Source organism: Centruroides sculpturatus, unplaced genomic scaffold (assembly GCF_000671375.1).
Source record: "Centruroides sculpturatus isolate CEXI.00-Female unplaced genomic scaffold, Cexi_2.0 scaffold1383, whole genome shotgun sequence".
Taxonomy (NCBI): domain Eukaryota; kingdom Metazoa; phylum Arthropoda; class Arachnida; order Scorpiones; family Buthidae; genus Centruroides; species Centruroides sculpturatus.
Window position 1 is genome coordinate 138,480 of NW_019385663.1, and position 18,686 is coordinate 157,165.

Consider the following 18,686-nt stretch of genomic DNA (forward strand, 5'->3'; position numbering starts at 1 on the left):
GAGAGAGAGGAATCATATTCAGTCGCAACGTTGACCTCTCCCGCGCCCTTCATTAGGTTTCGAATTGTCACCAGGTGACTATGAGAGACCAATGGAGAGGCGACGACGGTTAAGAAATCTATAAAACCGTGCGACTCAAGGGACAAAAATTCTTGGTTCATAGTTCTTGGTTCTTGGTGCTCCTCTCCAGGATTTTTGTGATCCTACTTATCAACAGCGACCGATTCGTTAACTCCTGTGACTTACTGTCGCTCTCCCGTGACGTCTTAATTTGCACGGATTTGCCTTTCACCAGAGACTTTCGCCGAAGCTGTGCCGCACGCCCCGGGGCCGTCGATCTCAACGTACGACATCGAAGGACCAAACGGAGAAAATCGGACACTTGAAGGAACTTTTAATTTGTTCCCCGAGCTGTGTTACATTGAAAATTTGAAGAACGTTGTAAGAATCTTTTGTTATATAATAAACGGGTTAAAAATGGTAAACCTGTCTCAGAAAGTCATTCTGCGCCCACACGACAGAAAAAACGCTCGGCTGACCTCACAATTATATATAACAGAGCCAGGAAAGTAATTTTAATGTGCCAATAAAATGAGTTTTTTTAGGTGATTAAATAATAATTGTTATAATGTATGAAAAATGGGTTCTCTCACATTTAGTTCATTTGAAAATTGTTACCTCATGCTGCCATCCATACAAAGAATTAGTTGTATGGCACTTGAAAAAATTGTAAATGAGCAAAATTTATTTCATAAATTAATAAGTATATACAATATCATGTTATGTTTTTAAACCATGATCTTTCAAATGAGCTAAAATTATTAATTAAAATTATGAAATTTTTTAGTTAAAATTATGAAGTTTTTAAAGAAATGTGGTTATTTATTTAAAATTACTATACTATGTATATTGTTTATTTGGCAAACATGTAATTTTTCCTGTGTACTCAGCAAGAAATATGCATAATGTTCATACCTTACCACTGGTGCAAATACTTTTTGAAAGTTGATTCTCTCTTTGTTCATATCTGTGTGCAACTAATCTGGTTTTATAATGATCAATGATACCATCTTTCTGCCATTTGATTTTAAATTTCCATTTATATGAGATTATTTTTCTAATTTGGGGTGTGGGACTAGTTTTTAAGTGTCATTTTTGTACAGTCATACAAAAATTTAGATTTTACAAATACATGTGCCAGGCTGTGAACAGCTCATGTATTTGTAAAATCTAAGTGACTCGTACAACATGGAATTCATATAAAATGTCAACACTGTTATGGGGGACCCCCCATAACAGTGTTGACATTTTATATGAATTCCATGTACTCATTGTTTTGTGAGTTATACTTTAGTTCCATAGTGTTAATCATTCTGTTTTATCTTCTCTGCTCAGGACTTTTCTTTCATCTGCAAAACAGTGGCTGTTACTTGCTAAATCTGTTTCTTTGTTACAGACTTTCTTCAATTTCAGGTTTTTTGGTCTTGACTGATCATGGGCATCTATTTTCTATTTTAACTGTATATATACTGTTTTATTGACTTGTAACCCTTTTGTATTCAAAGATACTCTTTCTTCCTTTGGTATATCAGTAGAGGAGTCATGGTTTTACTCGCTGTATTTTTTGTCTTCCATTATCTGTAATGTCTTCTGAAATTGTAGCAGGTTTAACAATGCATTAAAGAGTCCTGGTTTGCATCAATTTCCAGTTATTCAGTAAATTGAATGTCTTGAACCTTTATGACAACTTTTGTACTATGGTTCCAGATATATTAAGCCTTTGACTTTTGCGAGTATCCTACTAGAATGTACTCTTTTCCGCTTGAATATAGCTTTTTTTTTTTTTTTTGTGTTCTTTTCTGAGAGCAATTGCTTTACTTTCAAAGATTCTGAGGAAGCCAATATAGAGTCTATAGTTCAAATGGAGTTTTTTTTCTTCCAAGGCACTAGTGGGGCAATGATTTCCTATGTAATCTGCTGTGTTAATTGCTTCTGCCCATTCCGAAATGGAACACCCGGAAATCCTAAATCTCTAAATGGACTGTCAAATTCAACTTTTTGTTTCGTCATTTGTTCCACATTCTCACAGAAAGTTTTAAATGCAGATTTGAGTTTTTGTCGAAGTTCCCGTTCAGCCTGTTCAGCGGCAAGATCATCACGATCGTGCATATGCTGATGTTTTCCCAAATCGGTTGTAATTTCTCCTACTTCTGTATAAAACTGAACATCATTGTGACGTCTTTTTCCAAACAGAATTGCATTCTTGAGAGTAAAATGAAGGAGTATGATCATTTCACCATCACATGGTTGAAAGAAAGCATGTTTTATGTTGTTATATAAAATATCTACTTTATCTCCTCTCAATGAAGTAAAGCGAAATCCATTCATATGAGCTTCTAAAGTTCCAGAAATTCTCTTAGAGTATATATTTGGTCGAATGTAAAGATCTTTCAAATGAAAAATCCCAAATTTATAGAAATTTGGGATTTTCATTGGTAATAGTTTCATAATTCATTTTTTTTTAATTGTACCAATGATGTTTTTTATGTATATGTATAAAAGTGATATATTTCAAAAAGCTGCCAATATAATTTTGAAAAAAAGCATGTTAATTATTTAGCAGGAGGAAAAAGAGTACTGTTTACAAATGATTCTGGAAGAAATTTTTATCGAAGGTTTCCTCAATGGACGGATGCCATTATAACACAGAAGCATTGGTTGCAAATGTCTGTTAAGGCACACAAGCTCCACTCTTCCATATTTTTTTAGATGCGTTATCTGTTCCTGTACAAAATCTTATATGTGAAGTTTCTGGTCTGAATTCCAATGGCAACTTAGGGGAACTAATAGTCTCTTTACTTGGCTTAGTATGATTGCACTCTGTATCTCCTATAGTTATCTTTCTGGAATTATTTCAAGATTTAGTATTAACAGAACTCCAAGAGCTCAAAGTTAAAAACAAAAAAAAAACAAAAAAAAAATTTTTTTATTTTTTGAGAACAGACATTGTTCTGATTTTTAATTCACAAGTGTACAAATTTTATTCTCCAGATAACTGATCTTTTCCATTAAATTGTATGATTTCATGGAATTATAATTGGATGTTCTACAATGTTGACATAATAACTTTAAAAATGGATATGTACTGATGTAATTCTATTTGAATGAAAAATGAGATTATCTCAAAAATATAAAAATGTTGTTCATTAAAAATGCACAGTTTTCTACAGAGAATCTGTACATATTTGATAATGTTTATCTAGCAGCTGATTTTTACAAAAAAATTGCAAACCAGCAATAAGTAGATTGACAATTATTTATATAATTTAAATATCGTTCATGTATTTCCATTCATATTTGTTTCGATATCTCTCTGAGCTCGAGATATTTTTACCTTGTCCTTTGGCGTTTCTGCTTCTCCTGTTTCCATGGCAAACATTTTCATCTTTTCTCGAAAAGTAAGTTTTTCTGGCCCTGTGCTCTTACCGTATTCGAAATGGTGCTGCAGTCGCTCGGCCCCAATGCGCTGCCTTGGATCACGATATATTTCTTGAGCTCCAATGACACCGGGCGTACTTCCAGCACTGTATGTATTCAAATTTTGGGAATTGTGTGGTGTTACCAATACCTCATCTATATCCTGAAGTGTATAAGATTGAGAATTTGAATTCATTGTATAATTTGACTGTATCTAATTACACGTTACATTCTGTACAGAATTCTCTTGTAAATCATGATTACCATTAGCATCATAAGTCATTTCTGTTTCCAACTGTGAATCATGAAATGAAACTTTCTTTGGCTGATGAGAATGATTACTGCTATCATCGTTGCGTAATGAAGAGGTACCAACAACACGACTATTACTTGAAGTCATGTGATTTGTGACTTCATAAGATGACTTGCGTTCTGGAGGAGCTGGAGGGGGACCCAAAGATTTGTCATTGTATAAAGAATTTGTTTGAGTTAGTTGGGGTTTTGAAGATGTCATTAATAGAGTATCAAGCCTTTGAGAACCTGAAGGATGAGGATGTCCATACTGAGAGTAGGCTACTTCATGCATCAAAGTATTTTGATTATAATGATTACTGTATTCTGTTTCAAGAGGAGGAGGAGAAGTCGGTAAAGGAGGTGGAATGTCTTGCTGGTTATTTAATGTCATATCAATCCTAGGTTGAGCGTTAATAGCAGTCTGATTATTATATGGTGGTGGAGCTGCATGAGGACTAAATCTTTGTTGTTGCTGTGTAGTTCGCTGTGCTCGATGTTCTTCATCCTGTCTTCTCCTAGCTTCTCTTAATAGCTGCTCTTCAACTTCCTTTGCTGCTTCAAGTTCTTTCTTCCTATTTACTTCTTCTAATCTTAACTGCTTTAACCTGCCTTCTTGTTCTTATATTTGACTACGTTGTTTATCTAATTGGTGACGTTTCCATTCTTCTTGAGGTGAAAGAACTGATTGTTTCCGATGATGTTCTTGTTCCCATTCTAATCGTTGTTGCCTTGCTCTCTCTAAATCTTCTTGTACTTTCAACAGTCGATAGTTACGTAATATAAAAGACTTTTCAAACATAAATGCAGAGCTACAGCAAAAAGATATAAAACATCTTGAAGATGGCTGTTAATTTTTGTCAAGAACATCATTCTCCAGCGATATCGAGCAGCCAAGTATGCCGCGACGGATACGACGTCACTAATTTAATAGCCATCAATCAGGCTGTGAGAAAGAATGGATTTTGTGCTGAATACTTTATCAAACCTCCGGTTAATATTATTATTAAATTTCCCATACCTATTGAAATAAGTCACGTATTACTTGGTGTAAAATTAGGAGAATATCAGACAACCAGTTTGGAAATTTGGTCTAAATATTGGCCGACAAATTATGACGATAAAGATGAGAAATTCGAGCTAATAGGAAAAAGTACAAATATCATAGAAAGTAATGTATTGTTTGCAAATAACAAGTATGCACCGAGAAAACTTTTTTCTAAGTTACCAAAGAATATGTTACCAGGTGATGTGGCTTCTCGACGATTTACCGCAAAGCAGTATACTAATTTGTCCAGCATCAGTTCTTTACAAATAAGTTTAATCAAAGTTTCACATAGCGGTTTTCCCCTTCTCTCTAAATCAGAAGTCTGGGGACAACCTGCCAGATCTTGTCTGGAATCTGTAGTGATGTCTGTTCTGAAAGCAGAACAGAACTCCCTCCCTTCGTCGTCGTCGTCGTCGCTGTTTAAAAGTGATAAAGACCGTTTTGACAAATTAAAGAATTTGGATTTGGATATAGGCAAGAATGATCATCACTTGGATGAAGACGAATTAGACATTCCTGCAGAATTTATTGATCCCATTACTTGTAGTATTATGACGTTACCCATTGTTTTACCGTCCGGGCACACCATTGACCAGTCGACTTTGGAGAAATATGTAAAAATGGAAGCGTCTTGGGGGAGATTTCCAAATGATCCATTTACGGGCATACCTTTTAACAGTTATCAGAAACCCGTTCCAAGTGCCAGTTTGAAAGTGCGTATTGACCAATTCTTGTTAAAAAATAATAAACTATATTCAGAAGTACCAAGAACTGTGGGAACCAAAGAACAAGAGAATTCTAAGGGAAGAATATCATCTCTTGTGAATTTGGATGGAAAATTGGAATCAACGCAAGGAACAAAGAGATCGTCCCCAGAATCAAATATGTGTGTAAAGAAACACAAACTCAACATTAATAATGATAGTTCTGGTGTAATGAATATATTTAATTATTATAATCCTATTTCGGAACACCAGAAATCATCATCCTCTCCTACGAACGAAGACGATTTAAAGTTTTCTTCAAATTTGGATGAAGCGTTAAGAGCAACTCTGAGCGGTTGTAAATCGTACACAAAACCACTTTCAGAAAAAGTGAATGATCTGTTATGTTGTGTCTGTCATTCAGATGCCATTCTTTACTCATTATTGTGTCTTCACTTACTATGCAGGGAATGCCTAGTACAAAAATCAAAGAAAACTAGAGTTATCTGTGATAAATGCCATGCACTTTCTACTGTTGGTAACATTGTACGGGTACACGCATAACAAACTTAAGAGGATATTCTTTTTTCTTACAGTTTGTACCGAGAGTACTTAATTATATTTGATATAATTGTTTAATATACCAGATTTTCTTTCATCCTTACAGTATTTATTATGCGAACACTCCCATAAAATGCAGAGTGATGTCTCAGCAATTACATTCTCTATTTTTTAAATGGTAAATTAGTTATTGAAACAAGATAGATTCTAAGGAAAATTTAAGTCAGAAGCAGTTTAGATTGGTTAGAACAGCAGTTTTCAAAGTGTGTGTCACAGTGCCCTAGGGCATTGCAGCTTTCTCATGGGTGCCATGAAATGTTACAAAATTTTCATAATTTTATTTAAATTTAAAAAATACTGGCTATTTTGCAAATTGTACTTGTTAGAATTTGATATAGGGCACATTGGGAAAATCTGAATTTAGCAAGGGTGCTGAGAATGAAAGAAGTTTGGGAACCACTTGGTTAGAAGGCATCTAACTACTTTCACTAGTGTCTTATTAACTTGCTTTGCTGTTCTGTTCTGTTCTGTTGATGTTTGACTGTTAATTGTTCTCTTGTGTTCTTTGAGAAAGTTTATTCATTTTTTAACAGATTCTATTTTTCATTTTCACTATGCAGTCTTTTGATATTTTCATTTTCCACTTGTTCCTTATAACATTTAAATGCATACTTTTAAAGCAATGCCTAAGCATTATTTACAACAAAACCAGAAAAAACTTAACCAACAATTAAAAAAAAATCTTAATTCTTTTCCAGCAAGAGTTGTTAATGTAGTGACAAACAGTTTCAGCCTAATTCACAGGCCAACATCAGATTTATAACTTAACATAAAAATCATATGTTCAATGTTTAGAATGCAATGGCATCCCAATGTGACTGATTCAAAAATTTAAAAAGGATTACACAGATTCTAAAAATTTTTAAAGGAAACTACAAACAATAATATATAATAAATACAAAAATATTCTGTAATACAATATAAACACTAAATACACCAATATAATATCAAATGTGTTTTTTGAACATAAGTTAGGTGACATTTGCCGTATTTCTTTCAGAAATATATAATCTTTAAAAAAAAGAGATTGACGACTAATGTATTTTCTTAAGGGATGCACAATGGACTTTTTATTTTAAGTCAAAGTGATTTAAAGACTTTTTCTCTTATCCTTGTACAATCTGTAAATGAGGTATTTCATTTAAATAATAATAATAGAAAGATACGAATTTATAGTCGAAAATTTACATTTTAGTAATATTTATTATATTTTAATTGTAAAATTAAAGATTTAACATGATAATTCACTTTATATGATATATACAATGATTGAGACCAGGATGAACACATCATTGTTTAACAAAATACAGTAATACTTCGAACTTACGCGATAGGTGGGACCGAGTGGTAGCTGCGTAAGTCGAGTTCGCGTAAGTCTGGGTATAATTTCACATATAAACACATACAAATAATTTTTAATTGGGGCCGGAGACTAAAGAAAACAATAATTTAGAAAAAAATGTTTAATAAAATCTTAGATAATACATATGTATAACAAATTAGGCCTATATTATTTTACAATTTTTCACATTTACTTGATTATCACAAGTAATTTTAACATTGTTTCCATCTTAGCGATAATACCGTGACGTTTACGAATGATGCTTGAATTTAAAGATTGAGCATTTTTCACAGCTTCGAGAATTTTTTCTTTGCCTTTTATAATTGTTCTGACGACAATTCTGGTAGATCAAACTTCTTTGCCAATTCACAAATTTTCATTTTTGTATCAAAGTCTTTAATAATAACGAGTTAAACGCGTTAGTAACGAATCGTTCGAAAAGTCTAACCTAACGAAATAGGAATAACAATGACGTCATTCTCGTTTAACTCGTTTGACTTTACGAACATACCCAATGTTAACTTTACATTCCAAAGATAAAGTTTTTCTTTTCTTGTTTGATGCAGAAGAATTAGTTCTACTTCGTTTGGATGACATAGTAAAGTCTCTCAAGTCTCCATAGATATAACAAACACAGAAATAAATAACACAAAATAAATTGTAGCTATGTGTGGATTCCGCACGACACATCCGAACATGTAAGCTGAACAATAGTGTGGGGGGAGTGAGTAATCAAGGGTTGCGTGGCGCTCAAACAAAAGACGAATCGACAAGATTTGAAAATCGCGTAACTCCGGGTTTGCGTAAGTCGGGATAGCATAAGTCGAGGTATTACTGTATCAAATAGTAGTCTATCCTGCCGTAATTTTATATCAATATGTCTGTACAATATCTGCAAAACAATTCTCAATAAAGTCAGGAGACTGAGTATCAAAAGTTCAAGAAAAACCCAAACTGTCCAGAAATTTTTTAAGAGAAGCAAGCCAAGTATAGTCTTTTCGTTTAGGTAACTTGACTAGCTGAAAATTATAAACTTTATGTAAATTGCCCTCAGCTAATCTCAGCAAAAAACCAAAATTTATAGTAGTAATAAAATTTTTTAAATATTAAATTTATTTAATTTTTTCTAAGCCATGTTTTAATTTTTAAAGTATGATATTATATTTTAAGGAATAGAAATGCTACTTTAAATTATATTAATAGGCATAAAATTTTTATTTTGTGCCAACTGATATTAATTAATAAACTTTAATTTAATATTAGATAAAATCTGTAATTCTTTCAAAATAAATTAAATTTTGAAAATCAATGTAATCCTGTATAATCATTTTTTATATACTTTTTTTTTTATGTAATTTTAAACTGAATATTAATTATTTGAAAATTTTTATTCGTGAATAAATTTTAATAAAAATGCAGTTTTAAGAAAAAATTACAAATTGAGTTGATTTATTGATGATAAGTTTTAAAATAGCTTTGTATATTTTTGATATTACTCCTTTATATATGGCCTGAAAAAAGTAATACATATTGTACATCATTGTACTAAATGTAATAAAGAAATTTCAGATATCTTAAATTATTTGTTCAAAGAAATCTGAAATTCAAATTATATATATATACATATACACATTATAGTATATATATATATATATATTGGATTGATTACTTTTACCATTGATTGCAAAATATTAAATGATTAATATAGGAATTATTCATAAAAATAAAATGTTTTTTTTAATTATATATATATTAAAATATTTTATTATTTAAATTAGGGTGCTAGAGTATGGATTCCAGATCCTGTTGTAGTTTGGAAAGCAGCTGAAGTAACAGAAGATTTTAGTGAAAATATTCTTTCAATTGAATATGAAGATGGACAAGTATGTTAATTTGTTTTCTTTAAATGAAAATTTAAATCAAGTATAATTGAACTACAGACTTTCAGAAATTTAAAATCATAAGTTCTTATATTCAATATCTTAAGTTCAGTGATTAAGTTTACACATTGAACATTAAAAACAATAAAAATACAATATATATACTAAGTTCAAGGACTAAATTTTTTTGGCTGAAATGATTAACTTTAGTATCAGTCTTCAAAAACACTCCTCTGTGATCTATACAAATGTTTGCATGCTCAGGTAATTGATGTATGCTCTCATGAAAGGATCTTTGTATGTTATGGATACAGCAGAACATTGATAACTGAAATATGAGATTTTGTATATTTTGAAATGACCAGAATGTTTTGCACATCTTTAAAGTATTAGAACATAAAATTTCAATTTATTATTTTGATTATTAGCTGTTTTAAAAGTGTAGGTTGCTTATTAGTAAGAATAGGATTTTAGAGTGCTAAAAAAGTTTAAAAATGGGATGGTGTAGAGTGCAAAAAAAGTGGTGTTGAAAATCAAATTATACATCTATCTCAAGTAAAAATTTTATTTAAATTGCAGGATATGATATATTTTTTACAGGTAATTTATTTTTGTACTATAACTTCATTGTTGCTTGAATCACAATTATTTGTGAAAAGGAATGAATTGATTTGGATAATGGTAATCATTTCCAAATGTAAATTTTTTGTATTTACATGAAAAGATATTTTTGTTATACAGAAAAGGATCATTCAACATCCATTGATGTTAGCAGCAGGTACAGTACATGGTCTTGACTTGAAATTCTAAATCATTGCATTCCTCAAACCTCTTTAAGTCTAGATTCTTAGCAAGACTTGTCTCAAGATTTTGCTTGGCAAATCCATCTAACTTATCTCTTACTGAAGAAACACTCCCTCTGCTGTTTTGAAGATGTTTTCTTTTTAATTTGATGATTTCATCAACAATGAATTTGTTTGGATATATAGCAGATAGTTCTTATTGAATACTAGCATCCAAAACTAAATTCTTAATTTGACTAAGTGTAGCAGAATCAAAATTTTCTACATGGAGAGCAAATACTTTGATTATCTCAAAATTTTTGTGATAGAAAATGTCAGCCCTTATTCATGTTTCCCACCTTATCATGACTATATCAGGTAACATGGGAAGCTGTGTTACTTCATGGTGCACAGTGACTCTTGTTGGAGCTTTCTTTAAAGCTTTTTTTTATCACTGAAATAAACATGTTGGCTTAGGAACATTTAGTATGTATTGATTCACTCACCAAATGAAGGACACGTGCCATGCATGAAATGTAATTCAAGTTGATAAATGTTGGTTTTAAATTCTTGAAAGTTCAGAGCGTGTAAGGTGCTTGGTCTGTTATAACCATTTTGGTATTTAATCTTAGTACAGTCGATCCCCCCTATAACACGGGTTCCTATAGTTTGGATTCCTATATGACGGCGATAAAATTGCGACGGTATCTGTACAAACATGGTAAAAAAAACTCCTATAATTCTGTAAAATGTCATCAGGCAGCCAAACTACTTTTCGCCGTCCAGCGCCACGCTACGGAGAGTTTAGGCGGGTAAATTAAGTTTAGTTTCGTCTGTACAGTATTATATATAAATTAGGTATTGTACATATAATTATATATTAACTTAATTTATTATAACTTTATTATAATTATATGTATACTTTCTGCCATCCAGCACCATGCTACAGAGAGTTTAGGCGAGTAAGTTGAGTTTACTATCGTCTGTACAGTATGTAAATTAGGTACCGTAAGTCTAATACAGCACTAATTTTATACATTTCTTGTGAAAAAAACATTTCTTATTCAACAGCCATAAAAATTATTTCTATTAATGATGTCTCCAAAGTTCAACGAAGTTTTCGCAGAAATCGCGGCCACCGTTTGGTGCGCTGCTCTGCGACGAAAACAAGCTTAAGCAATGGCGACATCGAACGGTGCACACTCGGTAAGTAATTCTACAATTTTTTGTTTATAGCATAGTTTATACGGATTATTCCCAAAAAATTATACGTGTTTTGGAAATGTTGAGTCGAATTAGTCTGGAATCGATTAATTTTATGGAAGAAAACCTTTCAGACAGCTGTAGTCCGTAAACTTCACGTGTCGGGCTGTGATTGGCTAGGTCTCCTAAAACATCAATTTCATAAAAAATGGAACATATCTACCGTGTTATAGGGGGTTGACTGTATTCTCTTGTCTACAGCAAAAAGTTTTGATCTGCTGTGATTAAACATTAAATAAGCAATGTGAGACCTGAAAGGCCCCTGGGTCTAAATCAGCAATTTTACTAATAACGTTAATATTTTGTTATAAAATATTCTTTCGTTTGGGTGAGAAAAATGACGTTTTAGAGTGGGAAAAATAGATAACAGATGTTACTTCCTTTCACAGAAGTTAGTACATCCTCTGTTTTTCCCTTATCTGCGAAAACTCCCGCTTTGATGGGAAATGTTCACCCCTCACATATCCCCCTTTCCATCCGTTCTCACGGAGGAATCTTTGCATGGTGATTGGTCGCCGATCGTGACATATAGAGGAAATTTGTCAGAATTCAAGGAGTTCAGCGACAGATCTGGAAGTGTCTAAACTCCACACATTTTCCTCCTGATGACCAACGCCCTTAGACGAGTCACTTAGAATAAGTCCAGAGTCTGCACTTAGAAATTATACTTTGATTTTGTGCACATATCGATCTCCCATGGAAAGAAGTAAATGAACTTTATCACCAAAGTGTCCCTTTGCCTACAGTGAAGAAGACGAACGACCACTAGAACAGGTTGTATGTTTTATAACGATTTTGTGAGCTCTCTCTCTCGATCGCGCATTGGGTATAATATAAGTATAGATATCTCTCGATTTGTATATTATTTGTAGTAGTTCTATCTCTCGTTCATTAATATTTTGTATGGGTTTATTTTCTTGTTTTATTAAATTTATTATTTTGTTTTATAATTAAAATGTCTCTTAATTTTGTGTCCAAATCAGATCTCATACGTGTGTTTGTCCGTGGATCGATAAATTGACAAACTGGTGTCAGCCCTGACAAGCATCTGAACTTCACAGTTCAGATCTACTAGCGATTATCGCCCTCCTATAAAAAAGTAAGAGAACCAATCTCACAATCGCGTGCCCGTAAGTGGCGTACCTCTGATTACGTCCCCGGCTATCTCACACATTGCTTAGAGTGGTAGGATAAATGTTTAAATGCTTGTTCTCCTATTTCTCAGCCATGAACATAAGCAAAAGTAAAATGCACCAGTGCTTACATGAACAGTTGAGAAAAAAATATTTGGAGAATTTTTGGTAATTTGTCAGGTTACTGCCAGTTTACAATGATGTTGCCTGTTCAAAAAAATAGTCCTTGTGTATGATTTATTAAATGATATATAGTTTAAATATAAAATTGTCAGAAATAATCAATGAATAAGTTATTTTACTTAGATATGGTAGAATGTCACACTGTTATATACTGCATAATAAGACTTTTTTGTTACCATTTTAATTGCTATAAATATAAGTTTTTGGTAACAACTGCTATTGGACTACAATTTAAAAAAATTTTAGATCTATAAATTTCCAATATTGTCCATCTGTCTGTCTGTCTGTTCTTCCTTAATCTTTAGAATGGAGTTAGATAGATGAAAGCCAAGACCAGATATGGAAAGCATGAGGCCCAAATTAAGTATATATGAACTTCCAGTTTGAACTGGAAGTCATGTTATTTCAATTCAAAAATTTTCTCCTGAAAGAAGTTACTGTAGATGACTGGCATGACTGTTTCCAACAGAAAAAGTGTGATGTACAGGGGCAGACACTACTAATTTGAGGTGGAGAGCATATATTTTAAATTAAATAAGTTAAAAATATAATTAAAAATTACAGCCCAGCATTGTGACAATGCCATGATAAATAATTGCTCATTTATTTTAAAATAAGATAACAATTTTGAAATTATAGAAAGTTATAGAAAGCTTCTCTGGTATAGAAGATTAGTCTATATATCTACAGAACACTATTCTAATTGGATTAACTATCAAGCTAGTCAGTTTGTATTGTAATTTAGAAATTAATTATATTATATTTTTATGTTTACTATAATTTTAAAATTTGGATAATAAATGTTTTCAGTTAGTGAATTAATTATTATTAACTTGAAAAGAAAGATAAGAGTTTATATTTGATTTTCAGAAGGAAATATTACAAATTGAAGGAAATGATAAATTACCCCCATTAAGGAATCCAGAAATTTTAATTGGTGAAAATGATCTCACATCTTTATCTTATCTTCATGAACCAGCTGGTAAGAATATAATGATATTTTAATATCACTAATATCATAATAATATATGGTGTGCTCTTGCTAATCTGTCTATTAATAATTTGGTCTTTCAATTATCCAGTATACTTCTCAATGTAATTGCCTGTTCAGTTTCCAAAATATTAGTTATGTCACATATCCTGTTTTCCTGTTTACTCAGGTTTTATTTCTGTGTTCTGTATTGTATCTCAGTATGCTCTATTATTTGCTTGCTGCCTCCAAAAAGAATTGGTACCAAAGGACAACAGGTTACATCATTCATTATCTTTAGGCCTAGACAATACAATAATCCAGCACTTACTAATCTGGTACCACTCTATGAAAGGAATGGCTGGATTAATAAGAGTCTAGCATAATAATCTGTTAACTCTCTGTCTATATTTTTATTATTATATTTATAATGATTTAATTCATATTTCTATTGATTTTATCAAACACTGTTTTTTACAAAAATATAAATTTTAAATGAAAAATTTAAATTTGAGATGAATATTTTTCTTTGAATTTTGTATCATAAATTTTTGTAAGTATTTACATTTGATTTTCTTATAAATGATTTTTATGGTGCATAATTTAATGAATTAATTGAATTGATAAATAAATTTTTATCTGAGAAAGTTTATTTGATTAGAAAAATTAAGTACTGTAGAGCATCGATTATCTGAAACAATTTGGGACTGGGGTTGTTCGGATAACTGATCAGGTATGAAAAAATATATTAACCTATCTCATATTGAAATTTTTCTCCATTATGTGTTGCTTTGCATTGAATTTTCATCAATGTTAAGCCTAATGAAAATTTTTTAAAATAATAATTGTGGCTATTGTATCGTTAAAAATTATTTCTTTATTTTGCACAAACAAAATAAATATATATTGAAAAAAATAAAAACAAAAAAATTATATTTTGGAAGTTAATATAGTATAAAAAACTGTCCAATTCAGTATGACACACATTCTGACAACACAGTCCTCAGAAAAACACCACACAAAACAAGCAAAATTCACCACTCACTATGGGGAAAAAAGCCTTGTTCAAATACTGGCGCAATTCGATGTTGAAATTTTTATTGTTGCCAGTGACGCCATGTTGAATTTTCGTGGATGTTAAACCTAAATTTTTTTTTTTAAATAAGAATCATGTTTACTGTATTGTAAAAACTTATTTTTTTATGTTTCACAAACAAAATAAATATATTGAATAATATAGAAACAAAAACAATTATATTCTAAAAGTGTGTTTTAATATGAAAATCGTGACCCATAGCGACATCTAGTATCAAAAACGTTCTGATGTAAACACGAAAATATTTGGGATCACCCACGCAGGTCAATGAGGTCAACATGAATATTTTCGGGAACAGCATTGGACAGGTTAAGTACCCTCTCATGGTCACACCAGTGCTGCCAACTAAAATATGCACACCAACAAAAATAATATTGGAGTAGCCCAAGACATAGCCAAATATTGTATTGCCACAGCACTAGCAGAAATTTAAATTTTCCGACTGGAACGCTTTCGGTTAACTGATGTTTCAGTTGATCAGTATTCAGATAATTGATGCTGTACTGTAATAATAATATAATTAAATTATGGGTTTTAAATAATGTTTTATCATCTTGCTTTCTTTAATTTACTTTAAGCCTAATCACAATATAAAATTTTTTAGTGTATAGGATAAAATATGAATTATGTGAGAAAAATTGAAATATCATGTGGAAATCATATCCAGAAAATATAAAAAATACCAAGAAAATAATTTTAATAATATTTGATCAATTTATATTAAATTATAAAAAAATATAAATACAAGGTATCTCCTTCTATTGCCTACCTGGCAATTTAATGAAATTGATTGTATTGAATACTATGGTTTTTGCTGAGGAATTTGATCTATTACACAGCAGCCCATATCTGGAATTGAATTCAATATTAAGCTTTAAAGTTAATTTAACAATGAGAATGTCTGAAATATATCAATAGATGGCAAGCACATTTTTGTGGTTAATTTGAAGATTTATTTGCTTGAAAATAAATAAATTATTCAAATATAATGATCAATGGAAGTCTAGGAAGATTTGATTGAATTTTGCAAATTGAGAAGGAAGACAACAAGTAATTCAACAATAATAATAATAATAATAATTCTACAGAATTATAGAATTTATATTGGCTATTATTATTAATATTGCTTATCATCTTTTTTCTCAGTTTGTATTTTATTCTATATTTTCAGGACACCATGGACCAAAAATTTTAAAATATGTCAGGAATAATTTATTGATATATATACAAGGTGTGACAATTAAATTTCAGGACTGGGGTAATAAAAGAACACAAAGAACATATAATGAAAAACCCTTTTAATGTTTCAAAGTAATCCCCCTGGAGGGCAATGCACTTCTCGCAATGCTTGTAAAAGTTCTTGAAACACTCAGCAAAGTCACTTCCATTGATAGTTCTCAATTCCTTGGTCACATTGCGCTGTATGTCCTCCAGATCGTCGAATCTTCGTCCCTTCAATGTTATTTTGATTTTTGGAAACAAAAAATAGTCACAAGGAAACAAATCTGGTGAGTATGGAGTATGGTGGTTCAACTCCACGATGCCACATTTGGCCAAAAACTCCTTGACAACAGTCGCAGTGTGCAGGCGGGCATTGTCGTGCTGCAGTACCCAGCTTCCTCTTGCTGCAAACTGAGGCCTAACCCGACAAGATGTCTCCACTGTCATCCGAATAGACATTTGACGGTCATATCGCAGCAAGTCTCTGACTTTTTTGATGTTTTCTGGTGTTCAAACTGATTGAGATCGTCCAGGGCGAGCATCGTCCTCAAGGTCTTCCCGACCATCTCTGAAATGTGCAAACCACTTGAAAACACAAGAGTGGGATAGGGCATCATTCTCATAAACTTGCGTGATGAGGGCATATGTCTCTGTCTGAGGGCACTTTTACCCAACTTGTAACAAAACTTAATGTTCACTTTTTGTTCCATGACAAAACGTGACAGCACTTTCTCACATCAATATGTGAATGGAGTACAGAAAAAGAACGAGTTACGAGACACAAACAAATCTTTGCAGACAAGTAGCCAGATGGTTGAACTATTATGACAAGCTTAGACAAGTTTCTGCATGCTGACACTGCAACACTACACGACCAGTTATGAAATTAAATTGTCACACCTTGTATATACATACAACATTATTGATGCTATTACCTTTTGGAGATTGTAAGTCAAGGGGATAGGGATCAGACTTAATGAAAATTTTACTTGTTATTGGCATTTATAATTTTTTAAAAATTAAAAGTTAGAAATTATAATTGAAAATTATCACATTTCTTGGTTTCCTTAATTTCCTGCTCAAGTGCTAGAACAGTTGCACAAAAACCTTGCCACTTTTTAAAAATTACTTTGTTTTTTGTCGATTTAAATTTTCACACTTTTTATTCTAAATAAAAGTTTTATTATTCATTTTGCAAAATTTGGATTTAGAGTTTTAAAACTAGACATTCATTTAATGAATTTATTTAAAATATTATTTTGTTGGTATTTATTTTGTTGGTTAATATTATTTTGTTGGTAATTGGCCTACTTTGTTGATACCAAATACCTAGTGCTATAGGACTAAGGTAAAAAAGCTACCATAAAAGCTATTTTGTTTATATACTCTTTAGTGTATGCATCCGTATTTTAAAATTTTTTAATTAATGTATGTTTAGTGTGGCTGCTTTCTGTAATGAGATATATTTGCTATTGTCTCATTAAGGCTTCATGTTTCTAGAGTTATATAGTGTATATGGATGGCTATTTGTGCAAGACAATAGGCATTTTAAGTACCTTATCTAGCATTCCACAAGCATTTTATCTTGAGATTATTATTATTGTTGTTGTTGTTGTTGTGTTTAGTGGGTTATACTCGTTTCACACCGGTGGCTGTGTACTATGCCGGACCAGAGTCAAGGCATAGCAACCAAAAACTAAAATTAAATAAGTGTGTCAGTGTCTGTATTCAGGAATTTCCTAACAATGTGGCAGGTATTCAATATAGTGGCCTTCTGTAGTGTGATGTATTTATTTCTGTTCAATTGTAATGTCCCCAGGCTTTTGTGTAGTGTGTGTGGTATCACACCTGTACAGGAGAGAACGACAGGTACAATAAGCATCCTATCCATCCTCCACAGATGCCTTATTTCCTGGGCGAGTTCTGTGTACTTGCTAATTTTTTCAGTGCATGTGTTTTGTACATTGTGAGCGTTTGGAATGGCTATGTCTATAATGTATGTGATTTTATTGTGTTTGTCAATGAGTGTGATGTCTAGTCTGTTATGGTAAATTGTTTTGCCTGTGATTATGGCTTTGTCGTAGTACAGTTTGAGTGTGTTGTTTTCCAATACTGTCTGTGGAATGTACTTGTAGTATGGTTCGTGAATGTTTAATAATTTGTGTTTGTTTGTAAGCTCTTGGTGAATTATATTTGCTACTTGATTATGTCTGTGTAAATAATCTGTCTGTGCCAAGAGCTTGCACCCAGATGTAATGTGTTGTATACTTTCTGGCTTGATGTCATTTGTGAGTGTTATATCTTTGAGAATGTGTTTTCTGTAGTTTTTAGTATTTATGACTGATCCTGTATGGCAATCATGAATCCTTCTGTCTCCTCAAAGAGGCATCCCGATATAACCAGCTGTTTGACGCAGTTTTGTCAACAAAATCCTGGGCCAGGTCATAAGAATGCCTGCCATGGAGTGCCTTTCGAGCCCACGATTGCCTGATGGTGTCTATGCTTTTTGTGTGTTGTGTCATGTCTGTATGATGTGAGTGTAAGTTTAATGATGTGAGTGTAAGTTTAATGGTGTGCTATTTGAGTCTGCTAGAGTTACTGCTTTATGTAATTGTGATGTTTCTTGTTTCCTGTAGAAAAACTCTCGCAGTGACTGTATTTGTTTGTAGTGAAGG

General features: G+C 32.0%; 2 protein-coding genes across 2 annotated transcripts in view; both read left to right on the forward strand.

Moving 5' to 3' along the window:
* LOC111641005 (unconventional myosin-Va-like) overlaps nucleotides 1-18,686 on the forward strand; it is a 91,564-nt gene that overhangs the window by 38,847 nt on the left and 34,031 nt on the right. Inside the window, exons 2-3 of the mRNA XM_023387113.1 lie at nucleotides 9,262-9,366; nucleotides 13,595-13,706. Of these exons, the coding sequence (XP_023242881.1) occupies nucleotides 9,262-9,366; nucleotides 13,595-13,706 (217 nt within the window). The remainder of the gene's footprint in view (nucleotides 1-9,261; nucleotides 9,367-13,594; nucleotides 13,707-18,686) is intronic.
* Nucleotides 4,546-6,276, forward strand: LOC111641004 (RING finger protein 37-like). The gene has a single exon (XM_023387112.1). It carries the CDS (start codon nucleotides 4,612-4,614, stop codon nucleotides 6,082-6,084), a length of 1,473 nt encoding a protein of 490 aa, XP_023242880.1. The 5' UTR covers nucleotides 4,546-4,611; the 3' UTR covers nucleotides 6,085-6,276.